We start from the raw sequence: 27,654 nt of genomic DNA on the forward strand, positions 1-27,654 counted from the left end.
GAGCAGTTAGGAGCCAGTGGTCCCAGATTGCTAGAGGGATGTCTGACTGCCGATTTAGGCCTAATCCCCTGGGAGGTCCCGGATTGGAGAGAGTGCAGGCTAGGCTGAGGGACCCCCACCCCCCTGTGTACGAATATCATGCACCGGGCTTCTAGTATGATATAAGTAACTAGTCAGGGATCCCAAAAAATAAGTGGCGGTGTACTGACAAAGAGGAGCAGCAGTCCAGTAATTCAGAGGAGCATTACCCCAAAGGAATTAATCTTTGCTTTTGAAATATGTGTTTTTATTGATGCATGACTATAGGTATTTATTATGATTTAGACTATTGGTTCACACCCATAGCTATACGTTAGAATCTCTGCCTCATTCCAATTAAATTAGAATCTCTAAGGTTGGGATCCATATATTTTAAGCTCCCCAGGTGATTCTGATGGCAGCCAGGGTTGAGAACTACTGGTCTAGTCCCACTCAACACTTGAACAGGGCAGTGGAGGCATCTGAGGAGACCCTGAGTCATTAAAATGGAAAAGGGAAACCTTAAGTCAGAACCCACTCCACTCTTGCACTGATAGAAAACAGCAACATCTACCACTATCACAGCTTTCCCCTATAGCATTGAAACATTCTCAGATCCACTTACTAATGAATAAGCCAGACCCCTCTCTTGTCTACATTCTCCCTGGTCATCATCCTGTTCTTATCCTCGTAGCCTTGCCCTGTGCTTCCAATTTTATTTCCCCTCCAGCCCTTTCCCACTGCACTGCCCACATTTCCCCAGCCTTGGAGTGTGTCACATTCCTAGACTTTGCACATGCTACTCTTCCATCTGGATTCCTCCTACCCCTCCCCTCCCCCCAACTTTTTGTCACCTGAGGACATTTTTTCCATTGATTTTTAGAGAGAGTGGAAGGGAGGGAAGAAGACGAGGGAGGGAGTGGGCGGGGGGCGGGGCAGAGAGAGAGATGTGAGAGAGACACATGGATTGGATATCTCCTACACATGCCCTGACTGGGGCGGGGATCTAACCTGCAACCCTTCAGTGCTCAGGCTGATACTGTAACCACTGCTCAGGCCAGGGCCCCACACTCTTTTTCCAGGCATATCCCCACACTCATCCTTCAGTACTTAGAGATCATATTGGGGAAGCCCTCTCTGCTCTTCCCAGTCTGGATTGGGTGCCATTTCTTCGTGTTACTGTGCTATGTTTTGTAGAATTTGTATAACAACATTTATTGATATACTAGAGGCCTGGTGCATGACATTTGTGCACTGAGTGGGGTTGTCCCTCAGCCCGGCCTGCACCCTCACATAGTCCAGGACCCCTCGGGGTATGTCCACCGGCCTGGGGAGTGGGCCTAAGCCGGCAGGCGACATCCCCAAAGGGGTCCTTTGCGCTGCCGCGGAGGCTAGAGAGGCTCCCACCACTGTTGCTGGGCTCACCAGCTGTGAGCCTGGCTTCTGGCTGAGCGGCTCTCCCCATGTGGGAGTGCACTGACCACCAGGGGTCAGCTCCTGCATTGAGCGTCTGCCCCCTGGTGGTCAGTGCACGTCATAGCGACCGGTCGTTCTGCCATTCGGTTGATTTGCATATTAGGGTTTTATTATATAGGATATTGTAGTTACCTGTCTGCATCAAAACAATGGACTTTTTGGAATTGATTAACTCATATTTGTTTTCATACCTACTGCCTACCAGTACTCAGTATATAGTAATTACTCAATAAAAATCTGCCAAATTAATCATGTTAAATATATTGATTTAACTTTTTTTTTTTGATTTAACATTTTTGAGTGCCTACTATATGTTAGTTACCAATTACTGAGCACTTACTATGTGCCTGGTCAAGTACTGACTGCTTAACCATGTGTATTATTTAACACCGCCCCCTCCCCAGTGAGGAGGAAACATGAGGCTTTGAGAATAAACCAAAAGTGACTTGCTCTTTCTGATATCTTTCTCAAATTGGTATATCACATTTAGTCTAAACTGGAGGGACGTCTGTAATTTTACTGTAAAATTTCTAAAGCATAATATATGATTATATTTATTTGTAAATTGCCAGCATTACCAGTTGTCTCTGCTGTTTGTCAAAGGGCTCTTTTTAAAAGATGGAATCTTGTGTGGTTTTATTCTTTGTCTAACATTTATAGTTTGCTAGCCTTTCAATAAAGATAGAGGACCAGGAATTCGTTTTATTGGGGATTAAGAGAGACCAAATGATTAAAATCAACAGATAGTACTCTACAACCCCCAATTCCCAATCCTCTCTCCCCGCTGAAGAACCTCTTGAGCCAATAGTTTTGAACACCCTTTCTAGGAAACCTGCTTATAAATAGAAAAATCAGCTCATTCGACTTTCCCCTCCTTTCCTTCCTCCTCCTCCTCCCTGCTAATGAGCAGTGAAAGGGCCTAAGGGCTAGTGCCAGAGGGAGGAGGGAGCAGAGAAAAAGAGCCTGAGTAATCCACACACTGAATTACCCGCCTCTGCGTAATTGAGTTTCCTTTGGCTTTCTTCTTTTCAGAGTTCGGCATTTTAAAGTTATTGAGGGATGCACTGTTTCTCCAGGCACTGAGATGAGCTCTGTTTCAGTTTCTGCCATGATCACTTTGACTCAACTGTGTGGGCTGGGAGGCTTGTGCTTCTGGCAGGGCCTCCAGAAAGGAAGCTGGGAGAACTCTGAATGACACAGTTCATTTCCCCCTGAGAGTCAAGCCCAGAATGGCCTTTTCAATGCCCTTGTCTGTTAGACTGTACATGATACAGACTGAGGAGCGTGTGGCAGGAGCAGCCCTGGACAATAAGGAAGGTACTGAGGAGAATGTGAATGCAGCTCAGCTTCACTTGAGCCCCGGCAGGAGAAAGAGCTGTTGGTGGCGAAGGGTAAACATCTCTCCTGGTTTGCCCGAGACTGAACAGTTTTCTGGGCTGCCAGACTTTCACTAACACCAGCTTGTTCCCTGGCAAACTTGGATGGTTGGTCATCCTGTGTGCATAACTTTCCTTAGCTTAGCAAAAAGTTCACAATCAGTTGGAAATCATTTCCTATTGTTTTCAGATCCTGTCTGACTCACTGGATGAAAACAAACAACTTGAGAGTTTCCTTTTTCTCCCTGAAGTAAGCAGTGAAATTGAATGGACCCTTGTTGAAAGGTTTCTCCCATTCCACCTGCATCTTGCTCTCCACTTGTCTGATTTAGAACCCTGGGGCACCCTGCTCCCCACATCTATGGAGTATTTCTATACTCATCCTCCCCTTGTCCTTTACTGCTGCTGCAGTAGCTCCGAGTATTGCAGAGGATGTACAGTATGTACTTTCTCCTACTTTGGCTCTTGCTTCCCAAGACTCTGCTTAGAGACAGCTGGCTGAGCTAGGGCATTAAGAGGCCTCCAGGCGACTCCCAGCTGAATCTGTTAGGTCCCCTGCAACAGCTGTTATCTGAACCAACTGGGTCCTGCCAACAGCAGCAAAGGAAGGGTGCCGTGCGAATGTGCAGGAAGAACACCAGACAAGCCTGTCTGCTCCGGAGTCTAAATCACCGCATCTGCATGTGGAGCTACAGTGATTGTTCTGGAGAGAGTGGATAGGAGAGGAGATGGTGTTTTTCTACAGTGATCAAGATAAACAGAGGAGCCAGTTCTGTGTCTGCAGCTGTTTCAGTGTGAGCATGAGCTGAATTATTTCATTTCTCCTCAGTGGGAATTAACACACACACACACACACACACACACACACACACACACACACACACACACACAGACATCCCTTTCTTTTAGAGAGAGGGAGACTATGGCTAACGAAAATCACTCCATGATTTGAATCTTTCTGCAGAATGGTGATAATTTTTGAATGTTTAACTGTCTGAACATATCCTTGTTTGGACATTTAATTAATGAAAAACCAGTTCAGACGATTAAATAACTAAATAATCTGAGACAACTGAAGACCTGGTGGAAGGGATGGGACAAGGAGGAGGATGGAGGAGCAGCAACAAGATGAAAATGTTATTTCAAGGCAGGAAGGAATAGAGTTGTAGCCCTCAGGCTGAAGGCAGGGAAGGAAATGAGAAGGAATTGTTATTATCTCCTGTGTTATTGTCCTAAGGAGCAGACAATTTTAGAGGTTGTACACTGTGGCCATAGCAGATTGGAAGACCTAAGGTCTCAGACTCCTGAGTTAGTCCAGAAAAGATCCTTGATTGAACCTTTATCCCTATAGCAATAACCACAGGCATGGACATACTCTTGTGAAAAATAGTTAAACTTTCAGATAATGATGGCAGAATGAACACATGAGTCTCAGGCCCTTCAGAACAAAACCCCACTAAAATGACAGTAAAGGGATTTGTTTTAGGTATTAACCTACAAGGATAAAGAAAATGGGAAGAGGCGGTAAAAACACAAGAGAGGAAGCTACAAAGCAGATAAACAAGTGGTAAGTGATTTAACAGGCTCAAGAAAACGGAATCCTAAGCCACTGAATCTTCAAAGGCTTAGGAATTAGAGGCACCAGGCACCTTAGAAGCTGCAGTGCATGAGATGGTAGGAAAAGGCTGAAATGAGGAGGATTGGTTAATTGTGTTTATGAAACAATAAAGAGCTCTAGATTCTCTTCCCCACTTTACAGACCTTTGAATGCTTCTCTGCCACTCTGATGGAAAACTGGAAATTTACTCTATTTTCCACCAGCTTTATTGAGATACTAGAGGCCCAGTGCATGAAAATGCATGCACTGGAGGGGGGTCCCTCAGCCCGGCCTGCCTGCTCTCTCAGTCCGGGAGCCCTCAGGGGTGGGAAGCAACCCAGTGATCAGGGGAAGGCAACACCCCCATCACACCTCTGCTGCTGCTGCTGCCGGCTGCGCAAGCCTCGGCTGGCCCTGGTTACCTGAGCCTCAGGCAGCCCTGGGCAGTTGGACAGCCGACATCCGAGGCTTGCCTGCACCTTGGGTCAGCCCTGGGCCACTGGGCAGCTGCCGTCCAAGGCTTGTCTAAACCTTGGGCCGGCCCTGGGTGGCTGGGGAGCTGAGGGGACTGGGGGACTCCGGAGGCAGGTGCACGGAGCAGCCAGACCTGCCTGAGGGCGGGCCCGGCCATGCCACACGCCTGCTTCCCTGGCGGGGCTTGAGGGGACTGGGTGCCGCCATCTTGTGGCTATGGGCGCCGCCATCTTTGAGGGTGTGGCAGTCAATTAGCATAGTTCCTCCTTATTGTCTGTGGATGCCGCCATCTTTCTGAGGGCGTGATGGTCAATTAGCATAGTCCCTCTTTATTGACATATAATATTGTATAAGTTTAACATGATGATGTGTGACATGATGATTTAATACATTTCTATGTTGTCAATTGAGTACCATAGTAGGATTTTTAGTTAGCACTTCTATCATCTCACATAGTACCTTTTTTATGTATATGTGGTGAGAACATTTACGGTCTATTTTCTTAGTAACTTTTAAGTATATAATACAGCTTTGTTAACTGAAACCACCATGCTATACATCAGATTCCCAGAACTTATTCATCTTATAAATTCCTTCTCTGTCTTCAAAAGTTTGTTCCTGTTAACCAACATCTCCTCTTTTCTCCGACCCCACCTCCCAGCCCCTGGCAATCACCATTCTATTCTGTTTTGATGAGTTATGCTTTTTTAGAAAACACATGTAGTGGTTTCTAAAGTATTTGTCTTTCTCTGTCTGACTTTGGAAATTTATTCTTTGATGAAGGTAAACAAGGATCTCTAAACCTGGAAAGATACCATGCACAGTTGAGAAAGGTTATACTACAGGAAGATTAAGTGGTCATGTGCTGAGACCCCCACCTCTCAGTAACACCTAGCTCCTCACCCCTCCTCGTACACACAGACAAATACCCCTGCCCTGTTTCACCACTTCACTTCTGAAATTTTGGTAGTCATGCCCATATCTTTCATGCAGTGGATTAGAAACATCTTCCTAGGCAATCTGACCAGCCAAGAGCTAAAGAATCTGAAAGTGGGGTTTTTTTGGTATGTTTTTTCGACAGCTGACCCATTCAGGAACTATATTTTCACAATTTCCTATGGTATATCTAGGTTCCTTCCTGGAAAACTTGACAACCAGACATCTACAGAAACAGGAAAAAAATAAACTATATGGGGGGATGAAATAATAATAATAATAATTACTATCTTCAGAGAGATTAGAGTAAATATGGCAATATTAGACCAAGAAGAAGATGCCATAAAAAAGGAATATTTGGAGAACAAGTATAGTTGGAAATTTAAAAATATTAAAGCAGAAATGAAAAACTTGGTAGACAGCACAGATGATAAAGTTGAGTAACTCGCAGAAAGTAGAACAAAATGACAAAAGGATGGCAAATAGAGAAAGTATAAAAGTGCAGATGAAGATGAGGAGGACCAATTCAAAACTAAGAGTTTCATAAGGAGAGATTAGAAAAATCCAGAGGAAGAAGTTCATAACAATAATTAAAGAAAATTTACCAAGACTGAAGGACATGGGTTTCTAGATTGCAAGAGTCTTCTGAGTGCCCAACCCACTGAGAAAATAAACCCACAAAGGGCACATTATCATGAAATTTCAGAATACCAGGTTGTTGAGAAAATGTATATGCTTCCAGAGAAGGACATATTTTATTTAAAAAAGAAGAGGAGAAAGAGGAAGAAGAGAGAAGCCAGGTCATGTATCATAATGACTTCTTCTGGCAAAACTAGCAGCTTAACAGGCAATCGAATAAGACCTTAAGAGTTCTGAAGAAAAACTATTTACAACTTAAAATTATATACCCAGCCAAACTACCAATCATATATGGAGGTAGACCAAAGATATGTTCAGACAAACAAAGCCTTAAAATTTTTACCTTTCAAATTCCATTGGGAAAAGCTATTGGGAGATGCTCTCCAGAAAAATGAGAGAGTACACCAAGAAAGGAAACAACGTGAGATACAGGATAGGGGTAGTATAGATTGGGAGAGAGATGAAAGGAATCCCTAGAACAGTGATGGCGAACCTATGACACGCGTATCAGCACTGACACGCATAGCCATTTCTTTTTTTTTTTTAATATATTTTATTGATTTTTTACAGAGAGGAAGGAAGAGGGATAGAGAGTTAGAAACATCGATGAGAGAGAAACATCAATCAGCTGCCTCCTGCACACCCCCCACTGGGGATGTGCCCGCAACCAAGGTACATGCCCTTGACTGGAATCGAACCCGGGACCTTTCAGTCCGCAGGCCGACGCTCTATCCCCTGAGCCAAACCTGTTTCGGCACGCATAGCCATTTCTGATGACACGCGGCCGCATGCCGAGGATGAAACATTTGCTGCTCCTGAGGATGAAACATTTGCGAAATAATGTTTTTTCCTCAAAGTGACACACTACCCGAGTTATGCTCAGTTTTTTGGCGAAGTTTGACACACCAAGCTCAAAAGGTTGCCCATCACTGCCCTAGAATGATGGTGAAGGCAGATCCCAGGATGATAGCTTGTTTAAGATTTAGGGGGCAACAGACTTGATTGAAACCAGCCAAAAGGCCTGAGAAGACTTTTTCAAGAAGAAATTGCTAGAAATACCTGATGTGTAAGAATGTTTTGAGAGGATCTTTAGTTCAAGTAAGGAGGAGTTGAGAGAGAGGAGGAAAATTAGTGTATATACAAAACTAAGCAAACCAAAAATCAAGATAATTTTTAACTCTAGTAGGGAAAATAATTGTCCAGGAAAGGAAAGTACTCCTTATATTAGTTGTGATCATGTTTACAAAATCATAATATAAACACTGAATAGTGATTAACCAATTACAGTATAATCTAAATTGGGGGGATGGGAAGGGATGCATGTGAAAAGAGGAGACCTGAATACTTGTAGATAAAGCCTAAAACTGAAAAATCAAAAAGTAGCATTAAAAGCATGGTAGTTAGAGATGTTTGATAAATTCTAAAATAATAAAAAAGGTAAAAATGGTTGCCTGAGGGGAGGGGAGGGGAGGGGAGGAAATGAAGTGTGTAGGAAGGGGGAGTATCTTTTATAGTAAACCTTATAGGCTATTTGACTTTTTAAACTATGTATGTGTAAAACTGTATTTTTAAAATGTAAAAGAAGAAAAAGGAATAGTCAAGCCAGTTTTATTTATTTACTTTTTATTGTTGAAAGTATTACAGATGTCCCCCTTTTCCCCCATTGACACCTTCTAGTCTGCACTTGCCCCCTGCCCCAGGCCTTCACCACATTATTGTCTGTGTCCATGGGTTATGCATATATGCATACAAGTTCTTCGGTTAATCTCTTCCCACTCACCCACCCATTCCTGCCTTCCCTCTGAGATTCAACAGTCCTATGCTTCCTTGTCTCTGGATCTATTTAGTTTATCAGTTTCTTTTGTTCTTTAGATTCCACATATGAGTGAGATTATGTGATACTTGTCTTTCTCTGACTGGCTTATTTCACTTAGCATAATGCTGTCTCAAAGGGTAAGAGATCCTTCTTTTTTACAGCTGTGTAGTATTCCAGGGTATAAATGTACCACAGCTTTTCTATCCACTCATCTACTAATGGGCAGTTGGGTTGTTTTCAGATCTTAGTTATTGTAAATTGTGCTGCTATGAACATAGGGGTGCATATAAGGTAAAGGACCTAAGTAGACACTTCTCCAAAGTGGACATACAGATGGCCAAGACACATATGAAAAAAATGCTCAAAATCACTGATCATCAGAGAGATGCAAACTAAAACAACAATGAGGTATCACCTCACACCTGTCAGAATTGCTGTCATCAATAAATCAACAAATAACAAGTGCCATCGAGGAAGTGGTGAAAAAGGAACCCTTGTGAACTGCTGGTGGGAATGCAGACTTATGCAGCCATTATGGAAAACAGTATGGAGTTTCCTCAAGCCAGTTATTTTTTTATTTTTTAAAGCAATTTTATTGTTGAAAATATTACATATGCCCTCTTTTCCCCCCCATTGACCTTTTCTAGCCCATGCCCTGCTCCCCACCCCAGGCCTTCACCACCCTATTGTCTGTATTCATGGGTTATGCATATATATACACAAAGTTTTTGGTTTATCTCCTCCCCCTTCTTCCCTCTGAGGTTCCACAGTCTGTTTTATTTTAATGAGGAGTCCAAACACCACAGCAGTAGCAGTGACTATTAGTAATACCATAGAATCTTCTTGTTTATTAAAAAAGTAAATCCTCTCTTACAAAATCCACATTTTACTTTATGTGCATTCATATGTTTTTCTTTCCTTAAATTTCTGAAACAAGTGTAAGGATTGACATTTCCTTTCTGATCACTGGCTTAGCACTAATGCTGTACCAGTAAAGTCTAGGTCATGAATGGTTGAACTCTCAAGAAGCTTTGGGAAGGGAAAAAAATTCTTGCCAACTACTCTATCTCCCAACCTGCTTGCTAATCCAGAAATATGAATTGGGGAGAGGCTTCAAAATTAAACTTCAACAGTGCATAGGACTCCTAACACAGAAGGTGTGAATATGGGGAGGTGTCTTAAAGTGATTGGGCAGACTGTGAGGTTTGAAACTGTCCCATGTCTGCTCAGGCCTCTTGTAAGCTACAGACTCTAATAGTGCTACTTGGAGCATCTTGTGTTTTCTGTTTTTCTTGTGTTAAAGTTCTAACACATTGACAGATTTTAGCAGCAAAATCTCTTATAGCAGTAATGCTGAAATTAGTAATCCTCATGCCATTGGAACCTGGAGGACAGGCTTCTACAGTGAGATTAGCCATGCGCTTCCAGCTTTTACAGTCCCTGAGATAGTACATTATGCATATCCAGTTTGGCACCCAAGACAAAAATACTTCTCTCAAGTTTTTGTAGTACTATTTCTATTTACTTTGACAACTCTGCCTCTGGTTGGTTGCTTTGTACATAGTTATACTGATGTCTGAATTATGTGCTAAGTAAATATCTAGATTTTTTTTTTTCTGATCCATTCTCTAGGTGAAGGTCCAGAATTTCCCAAAGCCAAAGAAGGGTCCCTGATTTTCTTTGTGAGCAATGAAACAGTCTGGGGATAGTAGGTGGCAAGTGTGGGACTTTTATGGGTTGGGCTTGTTTTCCCAAATATATTTTAGTTATTTCTCTGAGGAGCTATTGTTGCCTGCACCACATAACGTGGTAAGAATACAGAAGCTTTGAGGGACGGATGTTCTGTGGAGCTTTGAGATCAGTCTGCAGCCTGATTGTATGAGTGTGTGGGAAATGGGTTGCCATGAAAGGAAAGAATGCATGCAAAGGCCAGCACATGGGATGTGTTCAGAAGATGGTAGTGTTTATTTTAATTCTAGTGCTAGTTTCTCTGGGATCTGGAGTGAAGATTTGTGATTTCCTTACTCCCTCTGTTCTCTTTATTACTCTCTTGACTTTGGTGCTCAATTTTCACTTCTGTTATTCTGACTGTCTTGGGCAATTCCTGTCTTATTTCTCGGTGTGTCAAATGTTTGCATTCTTGGATTCTTAGATTTTTCTTTGAGAAGAGGCAAATTTTTTCCTTCTGTTTGCCTTTCTTCTCTGTTTAATCTTTCACTCCAAGTCCTTAAAATTTTGTTACAATAGATGCCATATATTCACCCTAATCTTAGGTTTAAAAAAAAGAGAAACTTTTCTTACCCATCATGTTCCTAATGCTGGCTTGTTACAGGTCACATTCACCAAGTGAGTTCTTACAGATTCATAGGAAAACTAACAAATTTAATTTTCTTCTGCTTTTTCTGTAGTGCACAATTCCATTAGGCTCATTTGTCTATATTCGTGGAAATGCACAGCCTATTGGATAAACTGAAAAAGATAATGCAGCCATTTTAAAGATAAAACTAGTGAAATTTTTTCTCCCTCTCCTAGCATCTAAGGCTAGGGGAAAAGTTAATGAAAAAATGCAAATGTTGAACTTTTGGTAATTTAGTTCTATTTCTTAAAATATACTTTGTGTTGGTTTAAAATGTTTTATTGAGTAATAAAATTGGTTAATAGTATTCCCACATGGGGGTTTGTTCACATTAGCACATAACAGAGATAGGGAAGGGATTGGGTTATTCATATTCATGCTCTTACTCTCTCTTTCTCTCCTCCACCCCTACCTTTATCCCACCTCTTTTTCTGTCCATCCCTCCATCCCTCTCTCTACTATTCATTTTTTATTTTATATCTTCCACTTATCATTATAATCCCTTGAAAATTACAATCTGAAAAAAGCAAAGATAAAAAGAAAACTAAACCATTAAATAAATAGGATATTTCTTCCCATGAAATTCAAATCAGTTCCTCTTTCCAGATCCTAAGAAGCCTACTTAATTAGCTTTTTTTGCCTATATCCTGTTAAACATCTCTAATAGGTGCACTGTGTCTACACCTCAGACTCATTTACACTGTATCCATGTTCTCAGGCAGCTAGTTGTGCCTTCCCATTTGACCCTCTTTTATTCCTGCAGAGAGAAGTTTCATAACTGTTTATCTTTCCAATTTAGCAAGATAGTCTATAAAGTTCTACGCTAAACAGATCACCTACCATCCACTGGGTAGTTATTTGATTTTTTAAATTTGTTGTCGTTTCTTGACCTGAAAGGTAAATATCATAGGGAAGATATTTTCTCTTTATTATTCAATCCCATATCCTAGCATCCAGCAGCAGTAGCTGGCATATAGTAAATGCTCAGTTAATATTTAATATTTGCTGGCTGAGTTGGTGATCATTTGTGTGTGAGGGGCAGTATTTCTCTTTTAGCCACGTTTGTTTTGGTTTGTCTTTGAAGCAAGAATAGTTTACAGGGAGGGCTTTTTATATATTTTAAAATCTTTATTGTTGAAAGTATACAGATGCGCCCTCCTCTTTTCTTTCCCCCTTGCCTCCCACCACCCAGTTCCCACTCAAGCCTTACCCCAAGCCTTCACCACCCTATGTCTGTGTTCATGGGCAATGCAAGTATGCATATAAGTTCTTTGGCTAGTCTTTCCCGGCACCCTCCTTCCCTCCCCCTTTCTGTCTGAGATTCATCAGTCTGTTCCATGTTTCCATGCCTCTGGTTCTATTTTATTCATCAGTTTATTGTGACCATTAGATTCCACATATAGATGAGATCATGTAATATTTGTCTTTCTCTACTGGCTTATTTCACTTAGCATAATCATCTCTAGGTCCCTCCATACAGGGAGGACTTTTATAGTTCATGTTGCTAAATTCGGTGTTTTAAGGTTAGACTCCATGTGTGAATAGGTAAGAGCTCTTTGCCTTTCTCATCACTACTACCAAGGTATTTTAGTCTTCCTTTCTAAACTGCACTGTAAAGTTCTCTAGATGTAGGTTTATGTCCTGTCTTTTGGGTCCATTCCTCACAGTGATTAACACAGTTTCTTATACCTTATAGGTGTTTATTAAATCTTGATTAAAAGCAGACTTACCCAATATATCTACAAGGTTAAATATATAAGCAGATAATTTGAATGCATTACATACATTTTACATATTATATCATTTTCATATGATTTATGTAAATATTATAATTAAGACCTTTTATGATATTAACTCCAAATATAATTTCATAAGTTTAAGGCATATTTTTATGGCAGGTTTTAGGTTCTATGTACTTGGAGATGGGAAAAAAGCCTACTACTATTCAAAATTCATTTATTTCCTCCAAATAAACAGCACTTAAATATTTATCTCTAAAGTTGGAATGACTATCTATTTTGGAAGCACTGGGTTCTGATGTGTTAGTAATTATTTGCCCATCTTACCCCCTCCCCTCTGCATACTTGATTCTGCATAGCATCAGTTTTCTCTGAAACACAAGATGACTTCTCGTTTGATTTGCCCTTCAGGTTGAATAGCGGAGGTGGTGGAACATGATCGCTCCCTCTGCAGGGCTAACGGTCCCACTGTCAGGACTGCTCTCAGAGACAGTAGCCTCTGCTTAGGCTCACTCGGGACACAGTGTTTAGCCTTTCAATAATTCTTCCTCTCCCAAATAAGCGCTGCTGGGGCCTTTGCTGAAGTCAGTAGAGGAGAATCATAGCTCCACAGATCAGCCAGAGGGAAGGTTCTCTAAGAGTAACAAATCTTTTCTGTTGCAACATGCTTTTTCTAGAAGCCTTTTGTCATTCTGGCAGTAAACTGTTTTCCACTCGCTGCCTTAGCAACAAGACCTGAATTCACTTCCCTTCCAGTGTGGTTTGATTATAAGAGCACTAACATTGTACCCAGAACTAGAAGAAAAATTTCATACTGGGGAAACCTACAGATATTACCTGCTTTTGGGTTAGAGAATTATTTATATACATTCTTAGTATGTCCTTGAGAGGAAAAGTCCAATAGGAAATCATAGAAATGATGAATCCAAATCCCATACGGTCCCAAGTCCCTAGTAAATGCTATAGCTAAAGTTTTCGTTCTGTCACTGCATCTGTCCACAGCTAAGAACAGTTTTTCTCCCTAGAGTTCTTTGTGGCCACCTCAGAGGGAGAGCCAAAATGTTAGGCATCCCTTCTCATGCAGGAGTCTTAGGCTAACTCTAGTTTTCTCAAGAGTCTTTGTTTAACCCAAGAATATGAAGTCCACTTTGAGAATAAAACTTTGTTTACCAAAGAATAGAATTCTGATGGATTTTGGCTTTAGTTGATCCCATGAGAGCTCATTTAAATATTTCTTACGGAATTCAATTTGATCTTGTAGTAGAAACTGCTACAAATAGGCTTATACTCCACCAGAATCAAAGACTAGAGAATAAATATCAAGGGTTTAAAGTAGGAATGTACAAGTTGCTGTTTGTTTCTGTTTTCTTTAGGATGTTAAAGATGTAGTGTTTATGACTTAGAAATTAAACCTGGTAGCATCCTGATAAGCAATGATGGAAATATAGGTTAAGAATAGGAATTTGTACCTTCCCAGACCAAGCAGGGAATGCAGTGAAACCTCCAAAGCAAAATTCCTGTAGGTCACAGTATTATGATATCTACTGTTAGGAAATTCTGTTTTCCTTAAACTTTTAGGGTTTGCACAAAAAGGAAATTCTTCTGTGGGTGTAGGTTGCTGGACCAAATATGGGCAGAGGATTCTTGCCTTGCCTTCTCATGCATAGCTGAGTCAGGTCAAGGGTATCGTAAATAGGCTTTTCTAAAGATTAGGGCCTTAGGTCATCTTCTTACTGTGGCCTCAGTGCCTTCGCTGTCATGCCCCAAGAGCAAGGACCAGACCCTGTCTGTGTTCTTGAAGTCTGCCCCTGGGCCTGCCTCCTTACAGATGCACCATTTTAGCATCCACAGTTAAGAATTCTTGCCCAGACAACCAGTTTTCTCAAAGTTCAAACAAAGACCTTCTGTACCCAATGATCTACTCTTTAAATTTCTATTTAAAGATATCCTACTCTGCCAAGCCCTGCATTAGACATGCTACATGCTTACCTCATTTAAATGTCCTATAAGGTCTCTGTTACCGACTTCACTTTATAGAGAAAGAAACGAAAGCTTAAAAAGGTTTAAAGCATTTCCCCCCAAGTGACACAGCGAATTAAATGATGGGCTGGGCTGCAAACCTGGCTCTGTTAGACTCTAAAGCACATTCTTCAAAACTCCATAGTGCCTTTCAATTTTAGAGTGCCAACCTTGGTGGTTTTAGATTTCATTTGATTAAAAAAAAAGACAGAACCTGTTTTCACTCACACTATCATAGCTCCTAGAAACTTCTGCATGGAAACATCCTTTTCTGAACCATGTTCAGGATCCAGTCTTTGTCAGTAACTAGAAGACAACTAACATAGGGAAGGGAGGAGAATTTTGGAAACAGACTGTTATACCAGGGCTCACGTGGACAGCATTCATCCTCACAAGAAATGGCCAATCTGTTGCATATCTGCCTTCCTTAGCACTGTGGAAGGTTTAATTATCTTTCAGCTGTCTAATGTGCTTTGAGGACCTCGGAGAGAACAAAGGGTGGCTGTTACATTTTTCAGCAGTGCTCTCTCTGAACACAGATGAAGTCACGAGCTGTCACTGCCCTGATTATCAGGTTAAATCAGAGTCTGACTGTGCCTTGGAGAGATGGTGTTGAAAGGAAAAAAATTAATCTTAAACTTTGCCTCTTATTCAAAAATTTGTGACAGAAAAAAATATGGTAGTTACTTCTCTGGTTTAGATGTTATGACCCAGAGCAAGTTTTGCTTCGTTTTTCAAGAAAAGTAAAAAAATGAGAGAGAACTCTTTTCCATCCCCATCCCTTGGCTTTTCAATATCTCAGGTAATAATAACTTCCCTTCTGCCTCAGGAGGCTCCATTGTGAGCCCCATTAAGAAAATCTGTGCTACCTCCCTCCCCCTGGAGACACTGCTCATGGATCAGGGCCCCTCCACTTGAGCTGCACAGGACCTCGAAGTTCGCCATGTAGAGCTCCAGGCCACCTTGCCAGTTGCGAAGTTGGGGGATGAGTTGAAGCCTGTTTGCTAGTTCTGGTCGAGATCTTCTTCAGTAAAGGACAGAGTCCTATGCCAGCAGCTCCTTGCTGGAGAAAAGGAGCATGGTTTCTTGACTTTGTTACCATTTTAAAAAATGTGTATTTGAATAGGGACTTTATGCCGTTTTTGTAAATTATGCTGTAATTTTTGGAGACATAAAGTATTGTAGAAGTAGAATAATTAAACTTGTTATGAGCATTACATAGAACAGGCTAATTGAGAAGTGTAATATACAGTGGTGAATTGCTAATTTGACCTCAGGATTATGCAGCAGAGATAACATTATCTTCATTTATATAGAACTTTTTATCTGGAGGCATCTCTCGTGCTTTTCCAGCCATAAGTATTATCTTGTTTGTTATCACAAACACTATCATTAAGGCTGTGAAATTTATTCCAGTACAGTTTTTATTTTCAGTTTCTTCTAATTAGGGAACGAGGGAAAGGATTGTTGCATATTTTCTCCAACTCCTGACATTTGCACCAGGGTAAATTTTGGGAAATGACTATTACCTAAACTTGGAGAACTTGGTTCCATGTTTTAAAAAGAGGGAAAGGGAGGGGGATCATACTGCATCCCCTAGTCATTGGGACTGTTAACCTTGAGAACTGCCCAGGGGAAAGGCCCTGTTGGTTGCTGTCTGGCTCCTCTGCCTTGCGCAGTATTAGGAGAGCTGTCTCTCTGGTGGAGGCTTGACCTAGGGAGCAGCAGAGTGGTCTGATCAAATTGCACCAAACCACATCCCTCCATCCCCTCCACGCTGCAGACAGCAGCACTCAGGCTATCACGACCACGAGCAGCTGAAAATGCTATGCTGCTTGTGTTTCTGTGGTTTTAAGGAAATGGACAAAATTAGATTCAGGCCAAGGTGCCAGCCTTAACACACCCCTTCCCTTCCAGAAAGCCCAGTGTCACCATTAGCAGTAAAGAACAACGCAATCTGTTCTACCCACACCATCTAGAATTTCTTTTAAAGGAACCCACCCAAACCCAGGAAATTCAGCACCTTCTATCTACCTTGAGGGCTGAAGAAAATAGATCAGGGCCAGCTTCCTGCTTCACCAGAGGGCCCTGGTTGACGGACCAGTAGCCCTGGCGCTCCACACGGGAAGCACAGTGTCTCCCGCGATGGCTGTGGGCATGCTGAACGGCCAGTCCAGGAGATGGCATTTATATTGGTTATGAAGATGAGTGATCAGCTCGTGTCAAGGAACAGATGGCTAAATGAGGTGCACAGGGAACGCTGTGAGATTCAGGCTTGAAGAAACAGGAGGGAAAATAGCCCATGATATAAAACCCCCAAATCTAGTCTCCTTAATGAGAACTTTTTAAATCGGCATTTATGTTATACAGTTAACGTGGAGTGATGAGAAATGTAAGGAAATTACCAAATTAGTGAACAGCGATTAACTCAGAAGTAAAATTGTATCATCTAAGTTGAAGGTTGCTTTACACAGTGGAGAGAGGGTATTGCTGAACCCTGGCCTGGTCTGTCATCTCCTAATTGAAATCTGTGCGTTTAATATGCCCTGTCCTACAGAGTGCATAGTTCATAATTTGGGAGAGTGTCATCAGTTAATCTAGTTATTTTTCCTGGTTCTTCCTTTGAATTCCAGTAAGAATGTGGTACATTCCCTGTGTGGCACTCAGAAGAATGAGTTTGTCTGTTCATTAACCTGTGAACTGTCAGGTCCCTTTGGAGAGTGAAAGGAGCAAGTTACTCCAAGGTTAATGCTTGTTTGTTGGAGGTGAAGCCTCCAGGGAGATACAGAGGGGGAACAGGCCGAGATGCTCAAGACCTGCCCTGTGAAACTCTGCACTGTGTGCCGATGCCAATCCGTGTGGCCCAGAGGGAGGTGCAGAGCAGGCTGGGTCACCTCTGCGGATCACTTCCTCTGGTCAGGAGAAGGCTTCCCAGTAGTAAAGGCAGTGTGTGTGTGTGTGTGGGGGGGGGGGGGGGGGGAAGGGGGGGAACGGAAAGTGGGGCAGATAACTTCCTAACAACGATTTGGGAGCAGTATTAAAATACAAGAAACTGTGAGTGTTTTCCAGTGGTTCTGTGGATGTTTCTTTTAAGCAAGAAAGCAATATTGATTTCATGTATTTGTCTCCAGTGGATGAAAACTTTCATTGAATTGGAAAGTGTTTGATTTTCTATGTGTTTGTGCACCTGTGTACAGGCACATTCCTAACCACAGGCAAAGATAGAAGCGGTTTGTTATTCTCCAGCGTAAATGTCTCATGGATGTATAGTTGTACTGACGTTCAGGATTTGAGCTGAACAGTACATGGTTTGATTTTCTAGGTAAATAAAATCTTAAGTCCTATTTAATTCTCTGGAAAGTGCTATCTTCCTAATTTTGTTGTAATTCTTCTAAGGCTCAGTTGGAGCTAGCCCTAAGGAGCAGGTATACGGTCTGAAGTCAAGTTCAAAGTCTCCTTTAGTCCAGGCCCTGGTACACTGTATGTTTATGTAATATGTCTTACTCTGTTATTTTTGGATTGGTTGTGATGGAATCTCATTTTCTTCAACAAACATTCTTTTCTTTTTACCCCCAGATATATTCGAATAGTTGGGACTCACAACACAGTGAACAAGATTTTTCACATCGTGGCTTTTGAATGCATGTTTACAAACCAAACCTTCACTCTCGAGAAGGGCTTGATAGGTAAGTGTTACAGCTACATTTTGTACATCTGCTTAGATATTTTATTTTCAAGTGTTTTTTTAATTCCCTTGCCTCATCTCTTAATCAGCTTTGACTAAGAAATTTGGTTGGTTTGAATGCCTCAAGGCTGAGTGACACAGGGGAGGGCTTATATTTTTAGAAGAAGTCAAAATAATACCAGTAAACTTAAAAGAATATCAATTTTTTCTAGTAGTTAAGAATTGAAATGATCTAGTGATTCATTCACATTTGCTTTGTGGGGAATGCTTATGACAGCTGGGCAAAGCCTTTCATACCGAAGGCTTTTCTGTACTTAATGGTAGTAAGATCAGGGAGGAGGTCTGTATACAGTGATCCAGTGCTCATACTTTCCAAGGCTATGCACGTATTTTTGACATTGATTTGGTATGAATGTATGTTCTTTTCAGTCTGTATTTGCCCTATTTAGCCAAGTTCACCTTAAGAAAATGGTTTTAAATTTGTTATGGATTTGAATAAGACCAGAGTAACTGAATTGTCATTGTGAAAGTCAGGTTACCTTGTGGGAAGTACTTCCTGATTGATCTTTCCAAAGGGTATATTTTAAACTTTGGTTATTTGGTTGCTTTCTGTTGTGTTTTGTATTTGTTTTAGGTACTATGTGGTCTGGCATTGTGTACATTCCCACCAGGTCTTGGCATTCTAGATGTCACGAGTAGCTTTTCCTTTTTGTTCGTTTTCCCCATACCCACAGGTTTTTTACTCAGTTCTCACCAGACTCATGGTTTGACTAATTAGATTCTTAAATCTGTGCCTTTACCGTAGCCTCATGGAACATGCACGCTAGGGGTTTAGGTGGGGGATGAGATGTCCCTGCAAAATAGAAGTTTTTGCCTTCACAAATGACTCATTTCTCCTCCCCTTCTCAAGTCCTGTCCATGCTGGGACACAGCATGGTGACAGAGATCCTAAAATCATGGCAGTGACTAGATGGGAAAGACGAGTATAACTTGCAAATGCTTTCTAGTTCTTTCGTCATCAGTCTACATTTTCCTAACACCTGCTGTCCCCTAAATGTAATCCTTTATCATGGAAATATAGGAGAGTAGTATTAATAAAACAGTAGGAGTAGAAATTATTCCAACACAGAGAACTTTTAGAGCTCAACTAAAATAAATAATTTGGTTTTAAATTTATTATGGATATGGTTTTTCATATAAATGTTAATAATTTTTGTAACTTTTAAGTAATTTGAAAACTAACAGTGCTAAAGCCTTACCTAATGTTATCAAGGTTTTTAATTTTGTGGGCTGTGTGGAATATTAGTGATGGGGCTGTAGGGAGGGTTCAGGTCCTCTCCAGGTTCTTTCATAGACTTCAGACCTCACTGTGTGTGGTTATGGCAGTCCTCCCTGGGAAGAATCTTAGAAACAAGACCACCTTCAGAGTCTTAAGATGTGTAGCATTTGTCTACTCATTTCAACCCAGTGCACTGCAGTTTTGAACGTACTGCATAGAAGTTGCCACCTACTTTAAAAAGGACCCCATTTTTATTGGAGAAAGATCAGATGTGTGGACACAGTAATTATTGAAGAAACAGGACGATCTGGCATGAGAGGCTGATATAGGAATTAAACTCAGGATTACTTGTAGTGAGGGATGCTGTTCTTGGTCTGTGGGTTGTGTCTACACTGAACTAGTCAGCCTAGTCTGTGCCATGATAGTCTCAGGTGTGTCAGGGGTGAGAGAAGACTACAGAGATGCAAGAAGTGTTTTTGGTGTCTGGTCAAACACTTTTCGTTGCGCCCTTTCTGTGGTGCTCACAAGTCTGACTGCGAAGAACATTGCAGTCATGTGCCTATCATCCCTCCTCAGCCAGATGGGAGCAGTGGTGCAGGTGGGCAGGTGTGTGGTGCACATATGGCAGGTGGCCTGCAATGGGATCCCGTCTGGTCCTCCTCCTGCTATCTTCATAGCTCACAGCTGCCCCCGTGCTGGGCACGCAGGGAGGTGTGTGAATCCTGAGGGTGTACCTGTCTGACATGGTAGCTCTGCTTAGTTGAAAGGGGTGTTTGAAATAGTAATTGCCAGCCTTCCATGTGATAACTTCAGGTAAATTTTGGCAGCACACAGGTCTCAGCCAGCCACTCTACAGGGGGCTCGGAGAAAGGAGTGGCCCTCTAATGGGGACAAAGTGAGTATCAGAACCACCCGGAGTTACTTTTAAATTGTAGCTGACAACTGCTTATTCCTCCCCACATCCTGTGAAATGTGCACTCCTCCCTTGAGAACCACTGATACAAACTCCAGGTTCTCATGAGGGAAAAAGAGCAAAACTAAAATAATGTTTGATGTTTCAAGATTCAGAACTTCTTTCTTTCACAGTTCATGGTCATTGTTTCATAGTGTAGGCTACTCTAATTAAAGGAGTACTCTCCTTATACGCCTTAAAATTACTTTAAAAATGTTTGCGTTTTTTAAAATCAAATTTTAATGTTATTACTTAAAATGTATAATGATTCTAGGAAAAACATAAATAAAAATAAACGACATTAGCTCTATAAGATATTAGTCTTCTTCAACCAAAGGGTTTCTGTCCCATTTTTGTTGACAGCATGTTATTCTTCATGCTGCTGCACTTTTACAAATTCATGGGGGAGCTTGGGAGCTGTGTGGGCTCATGTATCCATGGGAACTTGAACTACACTGACCAGTTCTGAGTGTCAGACCCCCTCACAGCATGCTCCCACCTCATCTTCTCCTTCATGTGGTGGCTACTTTTGGACCATGCTGGGAGGTATTCTCGCGTGGGAGTCAGCCTGTGATGACTGTCTCCTTTTCATTAGGAGTATCCTCTTATATAATAAAAGGCTAATATGCAAATCGAACGGCGGAACAATTGGTCACTATGACGCACACTGACCACCAGGGGGCAGATGCTCAACGCAGGAGCTGCCCCCTGGTGGTCATTGCGCTCCCACAGGGGGAGCGCTGCTCAGCCAGAAGCCAGGCTCACGGCTGGCGAGCACAGCGGCAGTGGCAGGAGCCTCTCCTGCCTCCGAGGCAGTGCTAAGGACCCCTCGGGGGATGTTTGCCTGCCAGCTTAGGCCCGCTCCTTGCGGGGTCCCAGACTGCAAGAGGGCACAGGCCAGGCTGAGGGACCCCCTCCCCCCAGTGCACGAATGTTGTGCACCAGGCCTCTAGTCTATATACATAAAAGCCTAAGCAACTGGCCAACCATTTGACTGTCTGACCGGTAGCTATGACATGCACTGACCACCAGGGGGCAGATGCACACCCAGAACCAGAGAGGAGGGAGCTCGATTCCAGGGTTCATCACCCAAGAACCGCCCTCTTGCAATCTGGGACCCCTCAGGGGATGTCGGAAAACCGGTCTTGGACCAATCCCTGCAGGCCAGGCTGAGGGACCCCACCGATGCACGAATCCATGCACTGGGCTTCTAGTAGTATATAGGAGTGTGAACCTGTCTTACTAGTGAGGCATGGAAGGAATATTAGAATAGATATGACTGCTATTTTATAAGCATTCAGCCTCCCAAAGAATGTGTCTCTTTTGCCTTGGCACTACACTTTCTGTGCCAAGTCCTTCTACTTTTTCATAATCTTTGCCAAAATTTATTTGCATTTAATCTTGTATTTGTTTATTTATTTTTAGTTTTTTAAATTATATTTTATTGATTTTTTTACAGAGGAAGGGAGAGGGATAGAGAGTTAGAAACATTGGTGAGAGAGAAACATCGATCAGCTGCCTTAATCTCGTATTTAAATTCACTTATTGAATAACCTATTAGTTATTCAGATAGACCTGTACTCACCACCCAGCTTAAAGAACTATCAACTCACAGACAACTTAGTTTATCTATGCATTGCCTACTTGCTCCCCATCAGATTATTTTTAAGGCAATCCCCAGCCTTTTTTTTCATCTTATCCATAAATATTTCAAAATGTATCTCTAAAAGTAAGGACTCCTTTTTGTAGCCGTAATTATAATCCTATACAATAAAAGGCTAATATGCAATTGTCCCCTTGACCAGCCAACTGCCCACAGCACCTCCCCCCATCTGGCCCCGCCCCTGATTGGCCCCCCCACCCTGATCGGGGGTGGGGCCAGCCAGCCAACTTCCCGCGTCCCCTCCCCCTGGCTGGCAGGGCCCCACCCATGCACAAATTCATACATCGGGCCTTTAGTATTATTATAATACCCCAAAATTGAACATTAATTCTTTATGAGTATTTAATATTCAGTGTTCAAATGTCCCTAGTTGGGTGAAAGTCTGGAGTGAATCTATGTGTTTTTATAGGTTGTTTAAATCAGAATTCAGATGAAATCTGTACTCTCAATAAATAGCTGTTACGACTCTCGAATCTCTCTTTCTCTCCAGTTTATTTGTTGAAGAAACTAGGTTTTTATCTTGTCGAGTTTCTAACAGCCTGAATTTTGGTGATTAAATCCCCATGATAGTATTCAACATGTTCCTCTCTTGTGTTTCTTGTAACTTGGAGGAGGATTAATCTGATTCAAGTTTTATTTTTATTTTTTATTTTTATAAGAACACTAGAGGCCCGGTGCATGAAATTCATGCATTGCAGGGGGTGGGGGGACGGGGTCCCTCAGTTGGGGGGAACTTAGGGAATGTCCAACTGACATCTCCTGTCTTACAGTCTGCAGTTGGGGAGACCTTAGGGGATGTCCAACTGACAGCTCCCGCCATCGCCACTGCACTCACCAGCCATGAGCCCGGCTTCTGGCTGAGCAGTGCTCCCCCTGTGGGAGCTCACTGACCACCAAGGGGCAGCTCCTGCATTGAGAGTTTGCCAGCTGGTGGTCAATGAGCATCATAGCGACCGGTCATTCTGCCGTTTGGTCGATTTGCATATTAGCCTTTTATTATATAGGATCCTATAGGTGGTAGTATATGTGTCTTATCAAGAAACACAGAAAATTGTTGGTTGTTCCTTTTGGATATTCATTCACAACTATTTAAAACTGCAAAATAGTTACAGCTAATTCCGTCATTCCTTCATTTAGTAGCTAGGAAGAGAGAAATGTTCTCAATACTCTTTTGATAATCCTGAGATGTGATTTGCCCAGGAAGAAAAGGATAATTCTTACATCCTTTCTTTTTATTTACCAGTTCTTAAAGTGAAGAGGTGGTTACCTGGCATCCTTCAAAGTTGATCAGTGAGTTTTTTTGTGGAGTTTTCCTTTTGGAGCGGGAGTACATATTATTTTGAGTTTATGGGATTACACAAATTGAATATCTTTTAATCAGTTGTACTCATTATTGATATTCAAATTGTCCTCATCTTTTAGCCTTTTCAGATTTGCTCTTCAGTCTTTCTGATACAACCTCAGTAGTCCTTAATAGTTCCTTGATTTCTGGCAGGACAGAATGTACCAGGTTCACCTTGTACGTCTCCTGCCCCTGATCTGGAATCAGCCATTTCTGCAAGAAGCCCTGGTTCCTTTAAGTGGGAAATGACATTTAGAAACCTCAGTCAAAGTACTTGCAATTGGGTTGGTCTTTATTTCTAGGCATTTTCAATGGACAGAACTCAGAAATATGTGCATATATATTTATTTAACATGTAAAATATGTGCATGCTAACACTTCTAATTAAAATTCAGTACACAAAGTTTCTGTTTCACCTTTTGATCTTTCATATCCTTTTTTCCATACCGAAAATCTTGGTTATCAGTAATACAGCACAATAATTCATTTGCTTTGTCCCCAGTACATACCAAATAGTCTCAGAATTACAGTTCTGATACTACCAGGGACCATATGATTACTGAAATTAGTTTTAAGATTTTTGTAGTTACAAATACTTTTTGGGCCTTTAGGGTATATCCAACTAGAGATATATAGTAAAATTACTGTGTTTTCAAGTCACTTAAAATAATTCTCTGTGTGATCATGACACTATTTCAGTATACACTTTGATTCACTTGTTTCATTTCACTTATTTAGTGATTGCCTTTAAAATGCTTTTTGTCTTATAACTATGTAAAATACTAGAGGCCTGGTGCACGAAATTCAACCTGGCTGGCGATCAGGGCCGATCAAGGCCTCTGGCTGCCGGCTGGGGCCTTCCTTCCCCTGCTGCTGGCTGCCGGCTGCCAGCCAGAGCCTTCCTTCGTTCCACCCCCTGTTGATCAGCACACGTCATAGTGAGCAATTGAACTTCTGGTCTCCTGGTCGAACTCCTGAGGGAACACTTTGCATATTAGCCTTTTATATAGAGAGGTATACATGGTCTCTAAATCAAATTTACAAAAAATCTGTATTTAGAGAAATCAAGCTTATATTCCTGTCCCCTCTACTCCTGTAGGGAATCTCTTTTTCCCTTTAGTTTTTTGGGTTGTCCTTCTGTTTTTAAAAATGGGAAGTAATATAATTTATATTTTATATCCTCCCAACATTGGTAGCATACTATATGCTATAGATACTTTCTTCACCTTGCTTTTTTGTACTTAACACTATACCTAGTGCTAGTTATATAGGAAGATATTATTGATTCCTTTTATAGCTGCATGGTATTCATTAGTGTATATATACTGTAGTTTATTCAACCAGTTATATATTGATGAACCATTTGGGTTGTTTTCAGTCTTCTGGTACTAGAAATTGTGCTATTGCCTTGTGCATAAGTCTTTTTTTTTTTGCTAATATATTTTTGTGATCCTGAGAAGAGGATTACATGATGAAAGGGTAAATGCATGGATAATTTTGCTAAATATTTCCAAATTCATCTCCATAAGGATTGCACCATTTTACAATTCTCATTGGCAATGTATGTGGCACATATTGTCAAACCTCTGGATTTTTTGCCAGTTTGATAAGTGAAAAATGGCATCTCCATGAATTTTTTAACTGCATTTCTCTTATGAGAGAAATTGAGCATCTTTTCATATGTTTAAGGGCCATTTACATTTCTTTTTTCCTTTTAAATAGCTCTTCTTATGAGTCTTGTAGATGAATAGAGAATATGCAGTTAGTAAGACATGGGGGAGCAGTAAGCACTTCACACTGATATTAGACTGTGCTATTTAGCATTATATGGGTCTCATTTCCCTTCTTAGGTGTCCTAGTTCTTCTAGAAAACATAAGCTCTCACAAGTCCCTCTCCGTCCTTATCCTTGGCTCTACCTCTGCTTAAGAGATAGCAACTAGAGCTGGAGCTCTAGGCTCAAAATTCAGGATTGTTTAACCCTTTCATCGAACAAGAAGCAGCTTCTACTACCTGAGTTAGGCCATTAGGTGTTAGCTCTGTGTCTGCCTGCATGCATCCATGAAGACCAATGGCTTTTATGTTCTAGGTTCTTGTTAGTAATTGAGTAGGGCAACAAAATAGGCAGTCTAAGCACAGGAACTCCGTGTTGCTGAAGCTCTGGGAACAGTCACTGCTGCCACCATGGAACTGCGCTGTCTGAACAGGAACTGGAGCCCATATCCATCAGCCACCGTGCTACCTGCAGTACACCAGAGCAGACAGAAATGTTTTCTTTCCTCCTCCCGTCTTCCAGTCTCACACCAGTTTCTTCCATTGGCAGAACTTCACTAAAAACCAAGCTGGCAAGCTTGGGAACTTGTTTTCAGAGCTTTAGCCTCCAAGAGCAAGGGAGGGAATGGAGCTGGAAGCCGACAGACAGAGAACTGGTTGTGAAAGGGCTCCAGACATCAGGAGACATGCCATCTGATTCCAAGGAGCGGGAGAAGCACGGTGGCCAGGCGTGGAAATATGTGGAGCTGAGAACAGCCGACACAGGCACAAGCAGAGTGCAAAGAAAGGCAAAATATTTAGTTGGGTTGTGAAGGAACCCAACTTCGTGAAGAAGGGTATTTTGAGCTTGGCCTTGAAGAATTCAGTAAACAATCCAGAGCATTACACAGTGCTAATTTACATAGCAACAAAATGGCACCACTGGGTCCCCTGGGAAAAGCTGGAGGCAGAAAACAAATAGGTGTTCTGTAATTGCTACTGTCATCTAAAAGTATTTTACAATTGTTTAGAATTCTGTAAAGTTCCTGGGAAAGTAAACAGAGTTGGAAATCTGTGCTGTGAAGGGCTTTTGAAATCTGTTGAATTGGGGATATGACTTTTGTGCTTTGCAGCTGTGTTTAAAACTGTGTCCTCTGGAGCAGAAACAAGAGATTTGAGCCTGCAGGAGTTCACCAGAGGTTGAAGGGTTAGAATGTGGCAAAGACGGGAGCTTGCTGGAGTAGCAGAGCGGCCCTGAAGACCTCCTTGCAGACAGTTTCTTAAAATAGCACTATTGAGGCTGGACTGGTCCAGACCAAGAGGCTGTACTTTCCAGCCTGTTTCTCTAACCAGATATTAAGGCTGGTTCTAATTGTCAGTGAAGCTTAACTTCTTTATCTACTGTAAATTACTTGGCATTAAGCAGACATTTATTAAGAGGCTGCCAAGTGTATTTTAGGCACTGGGAATAGAAAAATACACAGGTAGCTTCTGCCTTGGAGAATCGTATGAGCTAATGGGAGAGAAAGACACTTAAACAGAAGGTGACAACATAGCAAAATAAATCAGCTACTGGGAGATGCTATAGGAACACTGGAACGGGGCACCTAAGCTGAGTTAGGGATGTTATTATGATAGGGTTATGAGTGGGCCAGTCAATAAACAGAGGAAGAAAGTGAGGGTCAGGGGAGAATCATACAAAATGGTGCAAAGACATACTTACCTCTGACTCACTCCAAAGCCAGTGCCCCTTCCAGTGGGCCATCTTGCATCTGGTGGGGGGTTGAAGTAGGAATTACAGTTATTCATAATCTCTCACTCTTCCTCTGGAGAAAATTAAGCATTATTTTCTCACAAGATCTTAAGAGTGTTACAAAACTGTAGGTAAGTAAATACCCCACAATAATGTGTACAGAATATATTTGTTTGCCTGCTACCCTGAGGAACTCATGATCTCAAATGAAAATGGGATGCAGTTCCTACGTGGGGGAGAGGTGGCGGATGATTAGACAGTGATTTCCCATAGTCATTTAGGATTCTTGGCTTAATGTAGCCCTTTGTATGTGTTTAAGTTTCATTATCCTTTATACCTGTTTTTTGTTTTTATGTGTTTGAGAATGAAGACTGCCTGAAAGGTTTTATTGCTCTTATTTTACAGAATTTACTTATATATTTTATAGGATTAAATGTTTTGGACTCTACTTACATTTCCCCTTGTCTAGCAGGGATATAGCAGGATGTGTGTGTCCAGATAAATGTAAATGTACACAATTTTTTTCAGTAACATTTGCCATTTATTGTTATTTTATACTAGAGGCCTGATGCATGAAATTCGTGCAAGAGTAGGTCTTCCTTCTCCCGGCTGCTGGTACTGGCTTCCCTCTGGCACCTGGGACCCGGGCTTCCCTCCGGGCATGCTCCCGGGACCTGGGCTTCCCTCGCAGCCCCAGCTTTGTTCAGAAGGACAGAAGGACGTCCGGTCTAATTAGCATGTTACGCTTTTATTATTATAGATTAGTATCAGGTATACACTAAAG

The 27,654-nt window shown here is 41.7% G+C and overlaps 1 protein-coding gene across 3 annotated transcripts in view; it reads left to right on the forward strand.

Moving 5' to 3' along the window:
• The window catches only part of BTBD9 (BTB domain containing 9), a 483,558-nt gene that overhangs the window by 293,784 nt on the left and 162,120 nt on the right, over nt 1-27,654 (forward strand). For all 3 annotated transcript variants that reach the window (XM_079780631.1, XM_079780629.1, XM_079780630.1), the window contains exon 7: nt 18,023-18,132. In XM_079780631.1, the coding sequence (XP_079636757.1) occupies nt 18,023-18,132 (110 nt within the window). The remainder of the gene's footprint in view (nt 1-18,022; nt 18,133-27,654) is intronic.

This window comes from Cnephaeus nilssonii, assembly GCF_951640355.1.
Source record: "Cnephaeus nilssonii genome assembly, chromosome: 9".
NCBI classification, from domain to species: Eukaryota; Metazoa; Chordata; class Mammalia; order Chiroptera; family Vespertilionidae; genus Cnephaeus; species Cnephaeus nilssonii.